Genomic DNA, 19,345 nt, shown 5'->3' with positions numbered 1-19,345 from the left:
TCAGGTATCTGTCAGCTGCCCATCAGAGCTGCCTGTGAGCTATCTACCTACCATACCCTATACGATCTTTGAGGTGCCCAGTCCCCAGAACATGCCTGAACCCAGCTTCTCATTCTGCTCCTTCTAGGCAGCCCCAAAACATCAAAACCCACCTCCGTGCACAGCTCGCCTTGTGCCGGGCTCTGGCCATTTGGTCCATCCAGCATCAGGCAGAGCAAAGGAGATGCTGAACCCGAACCCCTGGCAGTGCTGGGGTGGTTCCCCACGGGTCACCTTGGGACCAAGGCTCCCTGCTGCCCTCCTCCATCACTGCAGCTCCTGGACCCAGCCCTGGGGACGTGCTGTGCCGGAGCCACCCGTGGAGTTCCCTGCAGGTGCAGAGCATCTCATGCTTTGAAAAGAGATGATCAGAGGGATCTCGTCAACCTTTTTTTTTTTCCTTTTCTTTTTTTTTTCCCCCCCTTCTTAAACTTCTGATCTTCTCTGTTCCTTTTTACGATGTGCAGCTGTGTTTGTGTGTTGCCCTGGGGAGCGCTGTGAGGGGAGTAGGCTTAGAAGGAAAGGAACATGTTAACACTGAGCAGAGGGAAAGGGGAAGAAATAATGAAGTGAGCTAATGATGGAGGAGAAAAAAAAAAAAAACGCACCACATTGCCAACAAAAGACCCAAACCCTAAGAAGTGTGAGGGCCTGTTTGACTGCAGAATTGTCCCCTGGGGAGCAGGGGGAAGCCCCATTAACTGGAGTCATTTTGGAGCGAGTCTGCTGTAATCTGCTCTGCAGGGAGCAATCCTGCGCTGGCAAGGGCGCTGGGGAGATCTCTGTTTATGACTTTCTGCATAATTTTGGTTCATTAGCATTAAGTGGTAGTAGCTAGCACCGAAGAATCTATAAACCAGCGCTTGGACAGTGGTTGGTGGCTTTGGAGAGCGTGAGCTGGGGAGAGCCCGTGGCGGAAGGCAGGAGTGGTGCTGAGCATTAGGGGCAGGGATCCGAGGAGCTGCTGCTCCTGGGGGTGCATCCCGCAGCTCTGGGGATGGGGAGGGCTGCGAGCTGGGCCTGGGGCACAGGGCAGGGGCAAAGGGCACGAGGCAAAGCGGGTTATTTTAATAACGACCTTCAAGGATGAAAGAAGACGGCGGCCATCGCGGTGGATTAGGGAGAACAAGCCAATTAAACACAAAACAGCTTTGTGAGACTTGGCGGCAGATAAGGCAGGGCTGCAACCTCGCGGATAACCGATGAACGCTGAGGCATTGCATAAGGGCTGGGGGGGGGAGCTGCTGAATATTGCAAGGCTGGCAGCCTGCCTTGGAGGAGGCCGGGGTGAAAAGGCTATCAGCCTGCTTCGTGCCATCAGCGAGACAGGAGGAGGAGGAGGAGGAGGAGGAAGGGGGGGGGAGGCAGAGCGCCCGGAGGCACGAAGTAACAATTCTCCAACTTTAATATCTGCTGTTTCATTTTATATTCATCATGTCAGCATAATCTGCTTTTATGGGAATCGTCTTGGTTCCCAACCAAGTGCATTTAGGCCTTTTTTTTTTGCTTTTAGGTTTGACTGTCATAAGAGCTGAAGGCTTCAGAATGTTTGTGCGTGAGGATTGTAGAAACGGTGGAGGGAAAATGGGATTACCAAATGGATCGGGGGGGGTCCTGCCGTGGGATCCCACCCCTGGCCTGCCCCACGTGGGGGACTTTCCCATTGCCACGAGCAGTTTGGCTTCTGAGCCCTGGGAGGGTTTTGTTCGGAAGGTTTGATTCCCAAGGAAGACGTGAAGCTGCAGCCTTATGGGACCCAGAGGAAGGGCAGAGAAGGAGAGAAGCGCTCTGTGTACTTCTTCTTAAATTCAGAGCATCGTTAGCTGATGCCATCCATCCTCCGGGGGCAGTCAGCATCATCGCCAGCACGGGCAGGGCTGGATGTGTGGGTCAGCCTGACCATTGTCTCCTTGTTTCACCCACAGAGCCGTGGCCATTGCTTTAGGACAGGCTCCAGTGCTGAATAGCTTGAGATCTTGAATAGCTACAGGCGACGAGTGCTTTTCCATTGCTGCCCATTTCAAACCCTCGCTGTATCTCATTCTATTTTAGTGCAGGAATGCCCTTAATTTGTTCCAAAAGTATTTGAAAGCTCTGATAACAGGCAATCTTGCTGCAGACTATTGCATTCTTGCTGATGGACGGCGTATCGCTGCTGTAACTACCGTGCAGATAGCGGAGTGACAATGCGTGTCCGGCGAAACACAGGCAGTGTAATATTCGTGTCAAGTGCTCGAGGCCAAGCGACTTCCCCGCATTTGGATACTGAAGGGCTCAGCAGCTAACGGGGCTCGAGAACATTTTTCTTGCTTTTTTTTTTTTTTTTATTTTTTTTTTTTTATTTTTTTTCTCCCCGAGCAGCGGATCTGGAAGCTGGAAGGCTCCCGGTGTCCTGGCAGTGCTGGGAGCTGTAATGGCCAGGTTTCTCGCGACGCAGGGTGCAGGGGTGGGGAGCATTCAGATATTTATAAATGTATGGGAAGTGGCACCCAGGCTCGGCGAGCCGGCGTTCGTCAGAGATTGCCTCGCTGCTGGGTTTTGCTTCAAATTGTGAAATGAATGTTAAATTGAAGTTTCTACTTTTGGAAGAGACCTTTTGAACATGAAACAGGCTTATCTCCAGTCTAGGCTAAAATCCAAAAAATTGCCTGAATCTCAGAACTCCCCAGAAACGTTCCCCGTGATCCGTTTAAACGCCCCATGCAAAAAACGCGTGTGGATGGGAAGAATTTTGGAGGATTTGGGCTCATCCTGGGGTTTTTCCCGTGCCGCTCCGGTGTGCTGCGCCGTTGGGAGTGGTGGTGGTGGTGGTAGGGTCCTGGTGGCACCACATTGGGTCCCTGCTGTGGTCTGGGCGATGTCACCTTCGATCCTGAGCCCATTTGGGAAGCAAGGATGTGTGGGAGGTGTGTGTGCCCATTGTGCAGCAGTGCGGGTCACCCCGTCCCATGGGTGACTGAGCAGAATTAGGGTGGCTTTGATTAGGCAGGGTCCTCTCTCGTGGTGTTTCTGCGCTGTTCCCTCCTTGTCTCTGTAGGAGGGGCTCTGCTGTCCATCCCAAAGCTGAGTTAGTGCTTCTGCTCCTCACTGTGACCTTCATTGCAGTTTTAATTAGCCAGGTAGATGCTTATCAGCGCAGAACTTTGAAGCGTTGGTGTGAAGACAACTGTGGTTAAACAGCCCTGTTATTGCCCTCGTTTTGTTCTTACTTTTACCACGGTAAGGAGCCCTCTGCTCTCGTCTCTTTGCAGGGGAGATGGCCGCGTTCGCTTCCTTACTGTGCGGTCTCGCACCAGCTCCTGTCCTGGAGTGTGAGCCGCAGACCTGACTTGATTTGCAGGGCAAAGACTCCAAGCAGCTCCTCTTGGTTCTGCTTTGCTCCAGCAAACAGCTACTTATATTAAAGGAGAGAAGGGATTATTAGGAGGCATCTCGTTGCAGTGACAGAGATATGACAGTGAGTTCATGCATCCCCTCCAAAGTGCGAGCGTGGGCCCTTTATGGATCTCATGCATGGTCAGGAGCTGTTTAGTTTTTTTTCCTTTGAGTGCTCAGATGTGCGCAGAAATTGGGGATAACGACCAGTGCTGTGCTTGGGAGGCAGCGCTAATGAGCACAGCCCTCGATGAGGTTCAGCTGGCAGCCGTGTGCCTGCAGTGTCATTAGCGAGGTGCTGAATAAGGGGCTGGCAGCAGCAGGGTAACCTTGTCCTTGCCCCAGCCCCACTGAAGCCCCACAGCAGCAGAGGGGTGTTGGAATCACACAGCAGCAGCCCCATGGAGCCGTCCCATGGCACGGTGGGGACTTGTCTGCTTTAATCTGTGGTTCAAAGCCAGGAGCCCGCTGCTGAGCAATGTGCTGGTTTCAGGGCGAGGAAGAAGCGTTCCTGAAAAATGGACTTTTGTTGTTGGGTCAGGAGGGGATGGCACGTGGGTCTGTAGAAGTGGAAGCACCTGGTCTTGTGGGGCTACCAGTGATCCAGCGCTGTGAAGGACCTTGACCCACAGGGTGTTGGGAGCTCTCAGGCTGCCCTCAGCTGGGCTCACTTTATTGTTTCCACTCCAAGCTAGAGCTGGCAGTGCTTCTGCCCAGCAGCTTTCAGGAACACAGAGTGCAGAATGCCTTGGCTACTCCCAGGCAGTTCCATTAGAGCCACAGAGTCATTAAGGTTGGAAAAGACCTCGAGGATCACCAAGTCCAACCCCAACCATCCCCACCGTGCCCACTGACCACGTCCCTCAGTGCCACGTCTCCACTCTTCTTGATAACATGGTTGTCAAACATTCTGGAGCATGTCATTTCCCATTGGATTGGTTGTGAGGTTGCTCTCCCCAGACAGAAGGGAATTGGGTTCGGGTCCCCCACGACGTGGCTGATTGCTGACACCCTGCGCCCGGTGACTCAGAGGAACTGGGAACCTGACTTCCTTCCCACTGCTTGTATTGCAAATGGAGCAACAAACGCAAAAGGAGAGGTGGTGGAAGGAGAAATATTGTGGCTTATTTAGCGCTAGTATTTTTGTTCGGTTTTGGTTTGGCTGCCAAACTGACAAATCGGTTCTTTGCAGAGATCTGTTAAAAACTTGATGGGCAGCTGTGGAGCTGTCAGCACTCCTGTTCTGCTGCTGCCTGGCCAAGCCAGGAGCTGCAGCTGCAGCTCGGAGCTGCTGGGAGTGCTGAGTGCAGAGCTGTGCTTGCTTTCGGTTGCACGGTGCCCAAATTGTCCCAGCCCCTCATTAGTCAGATGTGGTGCCGTGGTGGTGCTGGGCGGGGATCCTGCTGCGCTGGGTTGTGTTGGGTTGCTGTCATCCTGGCTCCCAGTCCCCGGAGGAGAGATGTAGGTTGGATGTTAGAAGGAAATTCTTTACTCAGAGGGTGGTGAGGTCCTGACGTCGCGGAGCAAACTGACCCTCGGTTGCGTGTTTTGTCCCTGCAGAGATGTCGGGGACGGTGGCGGACATCTCGTTGGTGCACTGGAAGCAGCAGTGGCTGGAAAACGGCACCCTGTACTTCCATGTCTCCATGAGCAGCGCCGAGCAGCTCTCCCGGGCCACCCCCCCCAGCCTCCAGGAGCCTTCCGAGATCGTGGAGGAGCAGATGCACATTCTTCACATCTCCGTCATGGTGAGTGGGAGGGCATGGGCGCAGCGGTGGTAAAGGACAGGCTGGAGATTTGCACATCTTTGTCCCTTGTCTGTGTGCTCTTGTCCCTCCAGAGAGGGAGAGGTGTGTATGAAAGGGCCAGGAGACGAAGTGGGGCTGGTCTTGTATGAGAATGAAACAAAACCAAGGTAGGAAAGGTGCTGTTGGGAGGGCAGCGGGAACGTGGGAGTCCTTGAGCCTCTGCTGGCACCTGTCGGGTGTTGGTGGAGATCTCCTTGGCCTTAATGGCACCTGCAAAAGCAAGGCCATGGGTTGATGGCTATTTTTTGGAGCTTTTGTGAACTGAATTTCATGTCTTGAGAAGGTGTGGGCACGATCCTCCTGTTTCAGAGGATCTGTCTGATGAGTAAAAAGGTGATCCCAAGGCTTTGAACATTTCCTATCTTAGATGTTGGTTGTCACTACCATGCTGTGTGTGTGCTCTGTCGCCTTTTAAGCTGCTTAATTCAGTAACTTACGAGATGGTGATCTAGAAGATAGGCTTCTGGATCCCCAGAGCACTGTGTACCTGCACATCGCTCACACAAAGGAAGTCTTTTATGGGACTGGGAATCCTATTGCAGCACCCCTCTGCACAAGGTGCATCTGTTCATGTTTTACAGCCTGTGTGCCGTTTCCACGCCGTCTGTTTTTTCATTTTGGAAGGCAGAGCGGAGGTAGCTTCATGACGACTTTCTTTTTCTGCTTGAACAAGCAGCTATTTGGCTTCTACAACTTAAATCTGGTGGTTTTTTTTCTGAGTGTCTCAACCCTTGTCAGCAAGGCTTTAGATTGGGTGTTGAGTGCAAGTGAGTGCAGGAAGAGGCTTTGCACCGAGGCTGTTGGGGGAGGGAAGGCACAGTGTGATAGCAGGATGGCAGGAGGGGCAGGAGCTGGGCATTGCTGCTCAGTGGATTGGGCAGGGAACGCTTCTTCCATCCTGCTAAAAGTGTCAGTGTGATGGAATGCTGGGGAGGAAAACGGATACTGGAAAAAGAGCTGGGATACTTAGAAAATAAGCCTGAAAAAAGAACAAGTGTGAGAGCAAAGGATAAAGACAGCAAAACACAGGTTGAGGTGGGAAAAGCTTGAGCCCTGGTTGGCATGTGGGATTGCTTGGCTACAGCAGGCATGCATGTCTCAGGGCACCCTGTGCCCAGGATGGCTGGGGGAGGCTTTGCCATGCAGTGCTGAAGCCAATGGCATGGGAGCATCCATGGCTCTGGGGTGACAGCTTCTAGATGAGCGAGGTGAAGACAGGAGAGAAACCAACACTCCTCGTGCACAGCAGCTGTAATTCCATTTTCTTTCCAAGCCTGGTGCTCGCAGCAATGAGAGCTGTGCCGAGGACCTGCAGAGCTCCCTGGGCCAGGACTGCCCACCTGCAGGAAGCTTTCCCATCTCTTGGAAGATTCATTAACTTCTTTGAGTGAACCCAAGCCAAAGTTGGAGTTACTAGCGGAAGATAAATGCGTCTTGTGGGTTTTTCTCAAAACCACATGGATTTGTGTACCTGAAGTAAAACGGCGCAGAAGTCTTTGTTTCTTGGATTAAATGTCATCTGTGTCCCTGAGCTTTGGGCTGCTTTCCCATGCTTTCACCTTCCATTCCGACCCCAAGTCACAGCATCCCGCAGAGCCTACCCCGCTGTGTGCTGAGTGCCCAGCTCCTGCCCCCCATGTCCTGCCGTGTCCCCATCCCTGTGTGTGCCATTCACTTGATGTGGTCACGCCACCATTCCTCTGCATCCTGCCACAAGTCCCAGGGACAGCTCTGACCCTCTTTGCACCTCTGCTTGAGCTCAAGGGCATCTGTAACAGCACAGTAATACTTTTTTTTTTTTCTTTTTTTTTTCTCACCGTTTTGTCTTAATCTTTCCCCAGTGAAACATAACGTTAATTACTGCAGTTAAAGGGAATTCAGTCTCCATTACTGTCTGCCACCCCTTTCCTCTTGGCTTGAACAACTAAGATTTGTCTCCCAGATGAAAAGGGAGGAAAGGAAATATATATATAAATATATTTATGTAAATGGTAGATTTTATTTACTCTTCTTTTTGTGCAGCGCCAAGTAGGAAGGAATCAATATTTTTGTCATTATGCCCGTTGTGTTTTTTCCCCATAATCTTAGCTGTTATTTGGGTTTAATTGTGTTGTTTCCTCTTGTGTGGAAGTAAATCTTATCTGTTTTGGATTAAAATTCAATGAAGGTCACAGCAGCTCGAAAACTTACCAGGCTGCAGCAATTAATGTTCATTTGGCTTTGATAAATTGGAATGTTCCCCACAATAGGACTGGAGTGGATTTCAGAAGCAATAATTCTTCCATTAACTCAATGATTCCCTGCATGATAGAGCGTCTTGTCACTGCTCTGTTTGTCGTCTGTCACTTCGAGGATCTGGGCATATGCCTGATATGATTTATCATGATTATTGGGGCCGCTTGTGTCAAAACATTTTAAACCACTAATTATTCCAGCCTTGTAAATTGCTGAATTTAACAGAACATAAGATATATTTTTCTCCACCATATTGTGACTGTTCAGTTATTGTTGAGCATCGTCGTGGGCTCAGGCCCAGAGCCACATTTTCTAGCACTTGCTGCAGCTGTGTGTGCAATTACAGGATGCAGAGCTGTGGGCATTGGTAGGATGGGCGCATCTCACCTTGCACTGAGCCACCTCAATGGCTGAGCAGTTTGGCAGCTCCGTGTTGCCCTGTGCTGTGCCCCTGAGATGGGGATGCAGGGCTGGTGCCTGCAGGAGGTGACACGTGGGGACAGCCACCTCTCACCTTCCCTGGATGGTAACGCACCAAAGCCTCGTTTCATCTCGTACCACCTCCCTGCGAGAGACTGTTTGAGTGTCTGGAATAAGGGTGACCAGACATCATCAGGCTGATCTTTATTTTGTTACTTCCTTCTTTCTGCTGGCAGCAGACAGTTAGCTGCTGGTTTCACGGTCTCCCAGCAGATTTTCCAGCTCTTATTTAGACAAGTTTCCTTTTTTCTTCTTGATCTTACGCATCCTGATGTGTCCCTAATGATCAGCTGCTTGTGCTGTGCTCTGTCAGCTTCTGAGATGGGGATAAAGTGTGCTCTTAAATGCTTCCCTCTGATTGAGCATCCTGCTCTGAAGTGGAGCCGAGTGGGATGTGCAGCCCAATGCCTTCCTCCCATCGCCAGGGTCAGCGCTCCAGGTTCAGAAACACTGCATCTGTATCCAAGATCTGGAGGGGCTTCAGGAGCTGCTGCCTCCTTCCTGAAGCTGCTTCTCTGCCATCATCCATCCATCCTTAAATTCTTTTTTTCCCCTTTACCTGTCAAGAATGTCATGACTGCCTCTCTGCGCTGCCTGCGTTTCCTTGAAGAGCCCCGTTCCCATTGGGCTCCCAGCTTTGGGTTGGCTGCACAAAGTGTTGTGTGTAGGGGCTGAGTGCTCTGGTGGCTGTAGGATGCTGCTGGAGCCTTGCTGGCTCTTTGCAGTGTGCCTTGTTGATGGCAGCCAGCTCATTTGGAGAAAAATGGTGTAACATGAGTAATGAGGTTGTGAAGGAGGCACAACATCTGTGTCATCATTTCTGCACCAGGAGGTCAACCGGATTCATAAAACATGCACTTCCAGCTTGTGATATGTTTAGGAATTAATTAGGGTAGGGAAAAAAATTGCTGCTGCAGCAGATTTCCTTATCTGAAAGTTATTAAGCAGCTAAATTGATCTCCAATGAGCTGTTTGGTTTTTTTTTTTTTTTTTTTTTTTTTTTTAATAAAAAGTGAAAAAGGAGTAGGATCGGATGTATCTCTGTATGAGAATCGCGTCCCTCCCCCTGCTGTCCTGGGGGGTCAGGACAACCAAGCCTATGGTGCACTGAGCGCTGGTGGTCCTGGTAGGTCGAGCCCCGCGTGGTGTCCCCGTGGCTGCTGTCCCTGTCCATGGTCCTGAGCCCTCCCCTGAGCTGGCCAAGAGCGCTGGTGGGACAACAGCTGTTTCTGGTGCCCATGAACCAACCCTTTGTGGGTGGGGAGAAACAGCCTCTGCCTTTCCCCCTCTTTTCCCCTCCGCTCCACCTTTGCAGAGATGAGATAAAATGGGAGCCAGGTGTAAGTAGCGATGTGCTCTTGTATTTAGGGAATTCATTTTGGGGGGATTTGTCTTGAAAGTGTTGCTTTTGTGACAAAGGCACCTGTTACATTAAAAATTTTTCACTCATCTCTCCCTTTTCCACTTTAATTACTGGGAATACATTATTTTATAACTCTCCATCTAGCAGAACCCCCTGTGTTAAAATATGTAACTGGAGTGCTTGATTTGCATCACTGATGAAGTAAGGATGAATAAACACTCTTAGTTCATCCGAGCTGAGCAGCAAACCAACTTTCTGATGTCATCCCTAGGGCAATCCAAGTCGATATTAGGGGAAAAGCAGCCATGGGAGGGGCTGCTCCTTGCAGATGGCATTGAACGCGTGGGATGCATCTGCTGCCGTAGAAATTTTCCATCTTCAACGTGCTGAAAAAGGAGAATGGTTGGAGGGGGAAAAGCATGAGCCTCGTGTCAGATGGGTGGTTGGTATAGACAGAAGAGGCTTAAGCTTGGAGGGGGATGCTGAAGTGAGGAAATGAAGGAAAAGCATAGGGATTCTGGGAGAAGTGTGGAAAGAGTAGGGTTAGCACATGGCTCAGAACATGGGCAAGGGGGAAGGCGTTGTGTGCAACTGCCCTCACCCTACCTACCTGTGCCTCCATGCTGCTGAAACATCAAGTGTGTGTTCATAGTGGGGTGCCCTGGGCTGTGCTTGGAGTTGGCAGATCACAGAACCACGGAGTGGCTGGGTTGGAAGGGACCTTGAAGACCATTGAACCCCACCCCCGCCATGGGCTGGCTGCCCCCCACCAGCTCAGGCTGCCCTGGGCCCCATCCATGGCCTTGGGCACCTCCAGGGATGGGGCACCCACTGCTCTCTGGGCAACCAGGTTTGGGAGAGGAAGGCAGATCCCTACCCCATGTGGGCTCGCTGTGCCTTGTCTTGCCTTTGCCTTAAACCCGGTGTTATTTGCAGCCTTGCCTTCTCTCAGTAGTTGTCCTTGTTTGAGTGCATGTGCAGTGCTGCTTAGAAATGCTTCTATCAGGTAAATGTTATCAGCACTGGGAGCCGGCTCTTGTGGAGGTGAGCTGTGACAAACCTGATGTAGGATTGCTTTGAGATGTTTGGGAGAGATTTCTGTAGGAAAGATGGAATGTTTTGTTGGCAAATCTCGCAGCCTGGAATAAGTCTTAATGACAGGATGAAATGCAATATCGTATTTGTCCCAAGAAATATGATGTTTGCTTTCATTTGGAGCTTCTTTTTTTCCCATTTAAAAATAAATTGGACTTAGTTTCACACGGCAGCATTGCAAAGTGAAAAGGCAGAGCGCTTTGTGTTCAGCAAAGTGTCAGAGTGAAGTGTTTCTCCTCTTCAGCACTTTCCATATCCTCCCCACAACGCTTTCGTCTCAGCTGATGTGAAACTGTCTGAGCAGATAAACTATTTGTAGGACATCTTGCCAAGCTCTTTTTTTGAGTAACTGCAGCTAAACCATGGGTGAAAAATGTTTGATGAACGGCCGTCAGCACCTGCATCACCCAGGAGACGGGGATTGGGTGGAAATAAACCCAAACCTGAGTCTGGGTTGCCTTGGGAAGGGATGCTCCAAAATGTGCTGATGTGAAGCTGAGGAAGAAGCTCATACATGGGTGATTTTTTTGATTGTCGCAGGGCTGCTAATACAGCCGAGAACTTCTTCGAGGGGAAAAGATGTGTGCGTGCGTGTCTGGATCTGCTGTAGGAAATTGGGCACAATTCCCACTGGTGTAATTGGGAGCAGCATGGGCCACGCGTGGTTATTTTTACCTGTCCTGCTCCCGCTCCGCCTCCCCCTCGTCCCCCCCAGCCTTCACAAGGTCTCTGTGGTGTGCAGCAAAGAAAATAAACTAATGGTGCTTATTCTAAAAATCCAATTACCTAAAACCGCAGGAAAATAATGATTTCTAAGGGAGCAGCGTGGGCTGGGTGCGGGTGCTGGTTCAGCCTGGGGAAGAGAAGGCTCCGGGGAGAGCTGAGAGCGGCCTGTCAGTATCTGTAGGGGCTGTAAGAAAGAAGGGGACAGACTCTTCAGCAGAGGCTGATGTGACGGGGCAGGGGGAAATGGTTTCAAACTAAAACAGGGGAGATTTAGGTTGGATATAAGGGAAAAGCTTTTTACAGTAAGGGTGGTGAGGCACTAGCGCAGGTTGCTCAGGGAGGTGGTGGGTGCTCCATCCCTGCAGGCACCCAAGGTCAGGCTGTTGAGGCTCTGAGCACTGATGGAGCTGTGGGTGTCCCTGCTCATTGCAGGTAGTTGGACCCGGTGGCCTTTAAGGGTCCCTTCCAACACAAACAATTCTATGACTGTGACTACCCCGAGCCTGGCTTTCCTTGTTGCACCAGACGTGGAGGACTTGGGGTGAAACCATCAGCAATGGCAGCAATTGCAGAGAGAGCTACGAGGTGAGCACGGGGCAGCCAGCAAGGTGAAATGCTGCTCGTTTTCCAAATGCTAGGGAGTTTTGGGAGAATGGTTCAGCTCCAGGAAAAGCAGAGAGCGCTGTGGCAGGGTACAGGTGTGTCAGAGCTGGGTGCACTTTGGGACGTGTGGTTGTATGGACGCTGTCTCCCGTGCCCTTTTAGGACCCTGCTCTTTGAGACCTGGGTTGCTGCACGCTGGTTTTTGGGCATCTCTGAGCTGATGGAGGGGCTGTGCTGCTGGTCAGCTGTCAGTCACCTGTGGCGTGGGGCTGGGAAATAAAAGACTCGCTGACAAATTGCAAACAAAGGGCACGATAGCTGCAAGGCTTACAAAACCAAACAGAAACGAGGCGAAAGCTGCACGTCCATCGACCTCCGGCTCGAATTAGTGCCAGAGGCTCGTCTGGCTTTGCAGCGTCAAGTAAACGAGCTGCAAGGTGCCTCTCAGCTTCGTGGCTGAGGATGTGGTTATGGAGGTGTGGGGTTGCCCCTACTGTAGGGTACTGCTTGGGTTGGGTGCCCCACCCATGACCTGCAATGGGTTTGGGATGGGTGGAATGCAGACCCTCAAAGGTGCTTGCCCCGCCGCCTCGTGCTGGCCACATTTCCCTCAGCAAAACAAGCCGTGTGCTTTGTTTCTTCGCTTTTTCCCTTTTTAAATGGCCACTTTTCACTCCTTTGTGCTCTCCCTCCTTGGCATGCAGGGCTGCGAAGGGGAGGGAGCCCTCAGCCAAGCTCTCCATCACATGTCCCTTGTTTTGCTGTGTTATTTTTTCCCCACTGCTGCCCTTGCCAATGAAAGGACATTGTAGAGCTGCTGAGACTGGCAGGGGCTGGGATGCTGCCTGCCAATAGCCTCAGTGTCTGAAAGGGCTTAGGAAATACGAGCTCTAAATTAGTTCCCAAATCTTCCTCTTTTTCTCTGCTGAAAGAGCCCCGCAGAACCCCCCCCAGTTCCCCACTCCCCCCTGCACGAGGGGCTTTACCCGGAGAGCATGGGGACACCAAGGGGACCCTCGGAGCACCCCATGAGAGGAGGTGGCATATGTTGGGCCTCTCCCCTGGCTGCCCCCCCCTTCATAGCTTTACAACACTCCCTTGGCAAGTGCCTTCAGGTCCTCAGCTGCGATGCTCAGAGAGTGGGAGGGGAAGTGCGTGGCTGCCCAGAGGCTGTCAAGAGCTGCAGGGTGCCCAGAGCTTCCTTGGGGCTGCGGAATGCCCTGAGCTTCCTGGGGCCATGGGGTGCCTTGAGCTTCCATAGGACTGCAAGGTGCTCAGTGCTCCCCAGGGCCCCAAACCATCCCCCAAAGGGCCTTATGCTTTGAGACTGTGGGTTTGCTGTAGGGAGGAAGGAGACCCTGGAGCCCTGAGCACCAGGAGGGCACATGAAGGGAACAGGAGCTCTGCATGGCAACCCCGGGCGTTCTACCTACTTTCCCAGTGGTACCTTAGGAAGTAGCAAAGGAAAATTCCACTTCCAGAAGCACCTGGTGTCTTTTTCTCAGGGCTCAGACTCTTGCTCTCTCCCCTCTCTGTGCCTTGCAGCCAGCTCTGAAGCAGAAGCAATGCTCTCTGCCAACCTAATGATTAGCCTTTCCGCTAATGACCCACGAACAGCATCCAAAATAAATGAGCCCAACCTGCTCATCTTATTAGCCAAATGATTGCAAAGAAGGAGGAAATATCTGCAAAAAATTGCTTAGGCAGCTGGAATTTGGAAGTGTGATGGAGTCAGTGCTTGAAGCATGGAGAGGGGTGGGTGAGCTGTGCATCTCCAGAGCTGTTCCTCTCCCAGAGGGTTAGCCCCCGGGTTTTTGGGGTGTTCCTGCTCCCTCCTTTGCTCACCTGGCTCCTGGATCAGGGTGCTGCTGAGCTCATGCTGGGCTGGTGTGACCTTCACCTTTTTGTAAGGTGGATGTCTCAGGGCTGGGGGTGTCTCCTTTAGCCTTCCTATAGCTGCATTGCTTCCCTGTAGCTGTAATGCAAGCTCTTATTGGGATGGAAGCTCTGGGAGGAGCAGAAGGGTGCAGGCTGGCGTTCCCCTCAGCTGAATGTCATTTGCTTTGCAGGTGAGGGGTTGCAGCACAGCACAGCTTATTCCATGTCCAGCTCATTCTCAAAGCTGAGAAGCTTTGCAGTTATGTTTTTCTGACTGCACCAGAGTTTTCCTGTATTTTTGGGTTCCCTTCCCCTTTGCAAAGTTCTGGGGCTGCGGTTTCCCCTCCTGGAATGAGCAGCCACTTGCATGGTTTTGCTGCAGCAAGCCTGACCTGCTCCTCTGCTAGGGAGATCTGAGAAAGGGAATCTGGAAACATGGGAAAATCCTTTCCCACCCCTTCCACTTTGGCACAGCCCTTTGTGTCGGGCAGCAGTTCCGGCTCTGGGTCAGGATTGCAGCTCATGCAAAAACCACTAACGTGTCACCTTCAGGAGCTCTCTCTATGTCCTTCAGCTCCTGTGGCTGCCATGCAGACCTCTGCACGGGGCAGGCTGTGTGGGATGGATCATCATGCTGCCGTGCCCGGGCTGAGGTGCTGGCAGCCAGCCCTTCCCTCGCTGCCCATTCCCAGTGGTGTACAGGGATGTGTCTGCAGCTGGGAAAAGCACTAATGGCTTCCTAAAACCCTGCAGCAGCATGGGCTGGGAGATGGCATTTGTCTGGCCACAGAAATAGAAATGCATCCTACAGCAACATGCGGGGCTCCGGCTGGAGCTGCTGTAAAGGACCAACCATCTGCCACCTGTAAATTGGGAGTGTGGGAGCACAAAGGCTTCGCAACATCGTGGCCTGGTGATGGAGCACTGGTGGGGAAAGGCTCTGAGGTCTGGATGCATGACCCAGTCAGCCCCAGGACAGGCCCTGCAGCCTCGTGTTTAGTAGCAGAGAAAAACGTCCTTGTTGCCTTGTCCCCTCTCCAAGCAGGAGACCTGGCTGATGATGCTGAGGTCTTCCTGCTCCGTCCAGCACCCAGCGTGCCCGCCATATGCTCCCTGACACCTGCACTGTGGCTTATCCTATGGGCTCCTTCCATTGTACTACGTATGGCTTAAATTGTGTCGTGGGCTTCTTTCTTCCTTTCCTAACCGGTAAGGGAACTGCTAATTGTATGGTTTTGTTCTGAGGAGTTTCAGATTGAAACGATTATCTGTGCTGGAGAACATCCTGACAGTGCAAAAACCTTCAGCCAGGCGGTGGATAGCCCACAGCTGCTTGTGCCCATCGATGCCTCCCTCTGCACTGACCCATCCTGCAGAGCTGCCTCTGCTTTGGCACCTGGTGCACACGGAGCTTCAGCCCCGAGCAGAAGGCTCAGCGCCAGCTCACAGGTGACACCTCAAAGTCACTTCTGTAAGCAGGTTTTTCAGGTTGGCGCTGACGTGGTTTTGCTGGTTTGGGACTGAAGGGTTGTTTCTGAGAGCAGAAATCGTTTCCTCAGTGCCCCAACCTCGCACGCACGCGTAACCCATCGACGGCACTGACGCCCACTGGGACGCTCCAATGAGCGATGGATTTCCAGAGGGCTTTGCTGGATGAGGATTCCTTTCCCATAGCATCTCAGCAGTGGAATGGAGATGGAGACATCATCAAATCCATCCCTGTGCCCCGAGCGGGATTAATAAAGCCCTGTCACCGGTGATGGATGCTCCCCTATCCTGTTCTGCACCGCTGCCCCTGCCCTGTGGGCAGATGGAGGTTTGGGGTTGGGCTGCAGCCGACCCAGGGGCACCGCACCGATGCTGACAAACAGCACCGCCTCCCAGCACGCTGACTTTGCTCCTGTGTCAGGGGAATCTTACACTGTTTGGACGGATTTAAATAAGCAGGTGGTTGGGAGTGGCTGATTGAGATCCTTTCCCTGTAAATGTTCTGCTCCGGGGGTTCGGCGGCCCCAGTGCTCCCCGCAGTGCTGTGTCCTTGTCCTGCTCCCAGGGGCTGGGCTGCGTGCAGCTGGCTGCTGCAGAACGTGCTCCTCCCGTCCTTGTGTGTGAAACCCCCTCTGCAGCCCGGCCCTGCTCCGTGAGGGCATTACCAGGGCGTAGCTTCACCCACTGCTGTTCCTGGGACGGGCTCTTCTCTCCTCGTGCCGCCGGGGCTATTACAGTAAATTGCCAGATGCAATTGCTTGGCCATCTCATAGATCTGTATCTCAAGTGTCCTTTGGAAAGGGAGCCCTCAGGTGATGCTGGGAATGTTAAAACGATAAATCCGCTTCTTCCCATTGCCCTTCTACAGAACGGCGTTAGGGCTTGTGCCGGTGTGCGGGCAGCTCCGTGCCTGCTGCAGGGCAGGAGCAGAGAGCACCTGGGCCTTGTTGCTTGTGTGTTCCCTCCTGAGCACTGTGCTCAGACCCCTCACAGCTCCGCTGCCCATCTCTGGCCACGCTGCAGGGCCTCACTGCCTTCCTTGAAGTGAGGGGCCCAACACCGAACGCAGCACTCGAGGTGCAGCCAGGTGTGACGAAGTAGGGGTTAACTCCACCAGCAGTATGCAAGACCTTGAAATCTTTAGAGCAGCTAGAAAAAAAAGAGATACTTCAGCGTGCCCTGGGTTGGCACCATGACGTCCCGTCCTGCTTCAGCCACTGCCACGGGGCAGCGGTGTCCTGCTGGGTGCTGCCTTCATTCACGGGCGCTGCAATTACGCCGGCGACATCCTGTCAAGACCAGCCAGCAGCAGTGGTGTGCAGATAGGGCTGGGGGGGGGTATGAGCCTGTTGTTATCCATTTACCCAGATATCCCGGCTAATCAGCTTTCAGATGGGGAGAATTAATTGCTTTCGTTCGGAGCGCCGGGCGGGTTTAATTGAAATGAATCCTTTCCCATTTCCAAGTGGCCACTTCCTCGGAGGCCGCGGCACGGAGCTCTGCCTGGCTGCCTGCTTGCAGCAGGGCTGGGCCACGCAGCCCCCAAATTTGTCCCATTCTCCCCAGGTGTGCAGGGCAGCGTGTGCCATGGAGCTGGGCATGGAGCTTGGCGTGTGCCCGCTGCTCCGGGGGAGGTGATGGATGGATGTGAGGGGGTTTTGCTGCGCTGTCCCCAAATTCGGGGCATGGTGGGGACAAAGCTGCAGCAGCACGGTACTGTGCAGGCAGCACAAGGAGGGCAGGGACAGAGCTGTCACCGTGTCCCCAAGCCGTGCTGCTGCTTTTCCTCCTCCCCGCTCTGCTGCTGTCTCTGCCCAGGCAGTGCTGGGCACGCCGAAACCCAGCTTCCCTTAATTAAAGGTCTGTCTCCTCATCGCAAGGACGTGGCTGTAATTAGAGCTGGATGCAGAGACTGCTCCGCACCGCGTGGGAGCACAAGTGACAGCTCGCCCTGCCGAGCGTCCCCTCGGATGGCACCAGCAGGGACACGGCTGGGACGGGTGTCTCTGAGCAGCCCCTCCAGGTGCCTTCCTCCAAGCCGTGCCGCGGAACAAGTTTGCTTGCTGTGGGCTCGGAAAGAGTAACAGGTTTGCAGATGGTGGTGCTCTAAATCCAAACCTGTTGAGCAAATCACTGCTCAGCCCTCAGCCCGTTTGCAAGTGCAAGCATCTCGGTGCCTGCCCAGCATCTTGCTCCAGTAGCATCCCGCGGGGGGGAGATGCTCGTAGGAACAGGGGAAAGATGTAAGCAGGAGCTGTGATTTCTGCCGTGTCCTTTGTCGGATGCTGCGGGCGCTGTGCGTGGGGTGTGTGTCCCTGCTGCTGTGCCTGAGCCCCCAAGAAAGCAGCGGTGCTGCTCGGAGCAGAGCTGTGCTTCGTGCCGCCGCTGCTCAGAAAGATGCTCGTTATGCTGAAATATTTGCACTTAAAGAAAACTGCCTGACCATATTTACACAATAGGCTGGATCGTTCCCAAAGCAGCTGCCAGCTGTTGGCTCAGTCATAAACCTTTAACAAACCCCACCGGCAGTGAAGGGAGCTGGTTCCCTGCTTCCCTACGCGCACAAAAGCACCTCCCCGTCAGCTCTGAGCTCTGTAAGTTCTGAAATGTCCATAAATAAACCTCAGAATCCTTCTCAGTCCTCCCTTGTGTCTTTGCTTTGTCCCATGTATGGGGGAAAGTGGCAGCGTGCCCCAGTGCAGTGTGCTTGGAGGCAACGGGGACCCGAGGCACGGTGCTGGGCCACCAAGTACAGGGCACAACCCAGCTCCCCGTCCCCATTGCTGATGGATCCCTCAGGATACAAACAGTGCTGGTCCTAAGAGGTCCTGCACTGTGACCCTGCTCTGTGATGCTGATTTTTTCCCCCTTCTTTGCCACCTTCTCTGGATGAGTGTGCGGGTGCTGGCAGCCCCACGGAGCTCGCTGGCTAATTGAGCAGGAGAGCTGTTGTAACGTGCCACTCACAGGCACTTGGAAGCTGGAGGCACAATGTGAGTTGTGTTAATGTTCCCTCATCCGGAGATGTGCATCTCTTATTAGATTAATTTTTTTTAATATATGCAGAATATACAGTGGGAACGGTATTAATTCGCACTAATGGTTGTGAGATCCGCCGAGAATTAACCGCGTTTTTTTGTAAATGAGTGGGAAGTGGATAAACACAATTATTAGAAAAACAAAAAAAAAAAAAAGGCGCTGTTTGCAGCAGTGCTACATGGTACTCATTTATCTGACAAGTGTTCTTTACTTTTAATTATATTCCATCACTTGCTAGCAAACGCTCTGCTGGTAGATGCTGGAATAATCCAAGTTGTGCGAGGGCTCGCTGCGCTGCCGGGGGTTTGTTTGGAGCAGTGTCCCCTCGCCGTGCTGCTGCAAGGACCTGCACCGTCCAGAGCTGCCACTGGTGCCGTGGAGCAGCTGGGGGTGGCAGCGTGGGTGGTAGGAGCTGTGAGCAGTGGGGATGCTGAGGTTTGGGTGGCTGTGCAGGGAGGCTGGAAGCAGCCAGGGTTTGCTGCAGGGATTCCTGCAGGATGGATGAGCTTGCCCGCAGCCCTCCTCTGTAGCAGCGCTCCAGGTCATCTGCTGTGCCTGACGCCAGTGCTGCTCTGTGCGCTGGGGCCAGGGCTGGTTTCTGTTTTCTTAAACTCAAGGAGGGAAGGTTTGGATTGGATGCCAAGGGGAAGTTCTTCACAGAGAGAGTGGCAAGGTGCTGGAACAGCTGCCCAGAGAGGCTGTGGATGCCCCATCCCTGGAGGTGTTCAAGCCCAGGTTGGATGGGGCCCTGGGCAGCTTGGTCTAGTGTCAGATCTGGAGGTTGGTGGCCCTGCCTGTGGCAGGGGGGTTGGAACTTGATGATCCTTGGGGTCCCTTCCAACCCAAGCCATTCTATGATTCTGTGATTCTCCTTCAGGTGCCACGACACCGTGTGTTTTTTTCAGGAGGAGGAGGCACACGCTCGGGCAGAAGCTGTGGGAGCAAAAGTTGCAGCTTGGGTGCGATAAAGTTATAGAATCACAGAATGGCTTGGGTTGGAATCATAGAATCATGGGATCATAGAATCATTAAGGCTGGAAATGACCTCAGAGATCCCCAAGTCCAACCCCACCCCATCCCACCATGCCCACTGACCACGTCCCCCAGTGCCACATCCCCATGGTTCTGGAACACCTCCAGGGACGGTGACCCCACCACTCCCTGGGCAGCCTGTGCCAATGCACTGCCATTCTTTTTGGAGAAATGTTTCCTAATA

The 19,345-nt window shown here is 52.8% G+C and overlaps 1 protein-coding gene across 1 annotated transcript in view; it reads left to right on the top strand.

Annotated features, from left to right (window-relative positions):
* The window catches only part of ASTN2 (astrotactin 2), a gene marked incomplete at its 5' end in the record, with an annotated part of 265,286 nt that overhangs the window by 33,371 nt on the left and 212,570 nt on the right, over positions 1-19,345 (top strand). The window contains one exon of the mRNA XM_021414154.1: positions 4,975-5,162. Within this exon, the coding sequence (XP_021269829.1) occupies positions 4,975-5,162 (188 nt within the window). The remainder of the gene's footprint in view (positions 1-4,974; positions 5,163-19,345) is intronic.

This window comes from Numida meleagris, chromosome 16 (assembly GCF_002078875.1).
Source record: "Numida meleagris isolate 19003 breed g44 Domestic line chromosome 16, NumMel1.0, whole genome shotgun sequence".
Taxonomy (NCBI): domain Eukaryota; kingdom Metazoa; phylum Chordata; class Aves; order Galliformes; family Numididae; genus Numida; species Numida meleagris.
The sequence above is the reverse complement of the archived record's forward strand: the minus strand, read 5'-3'. Positions and strand labels throughout refer to the sequence as shown.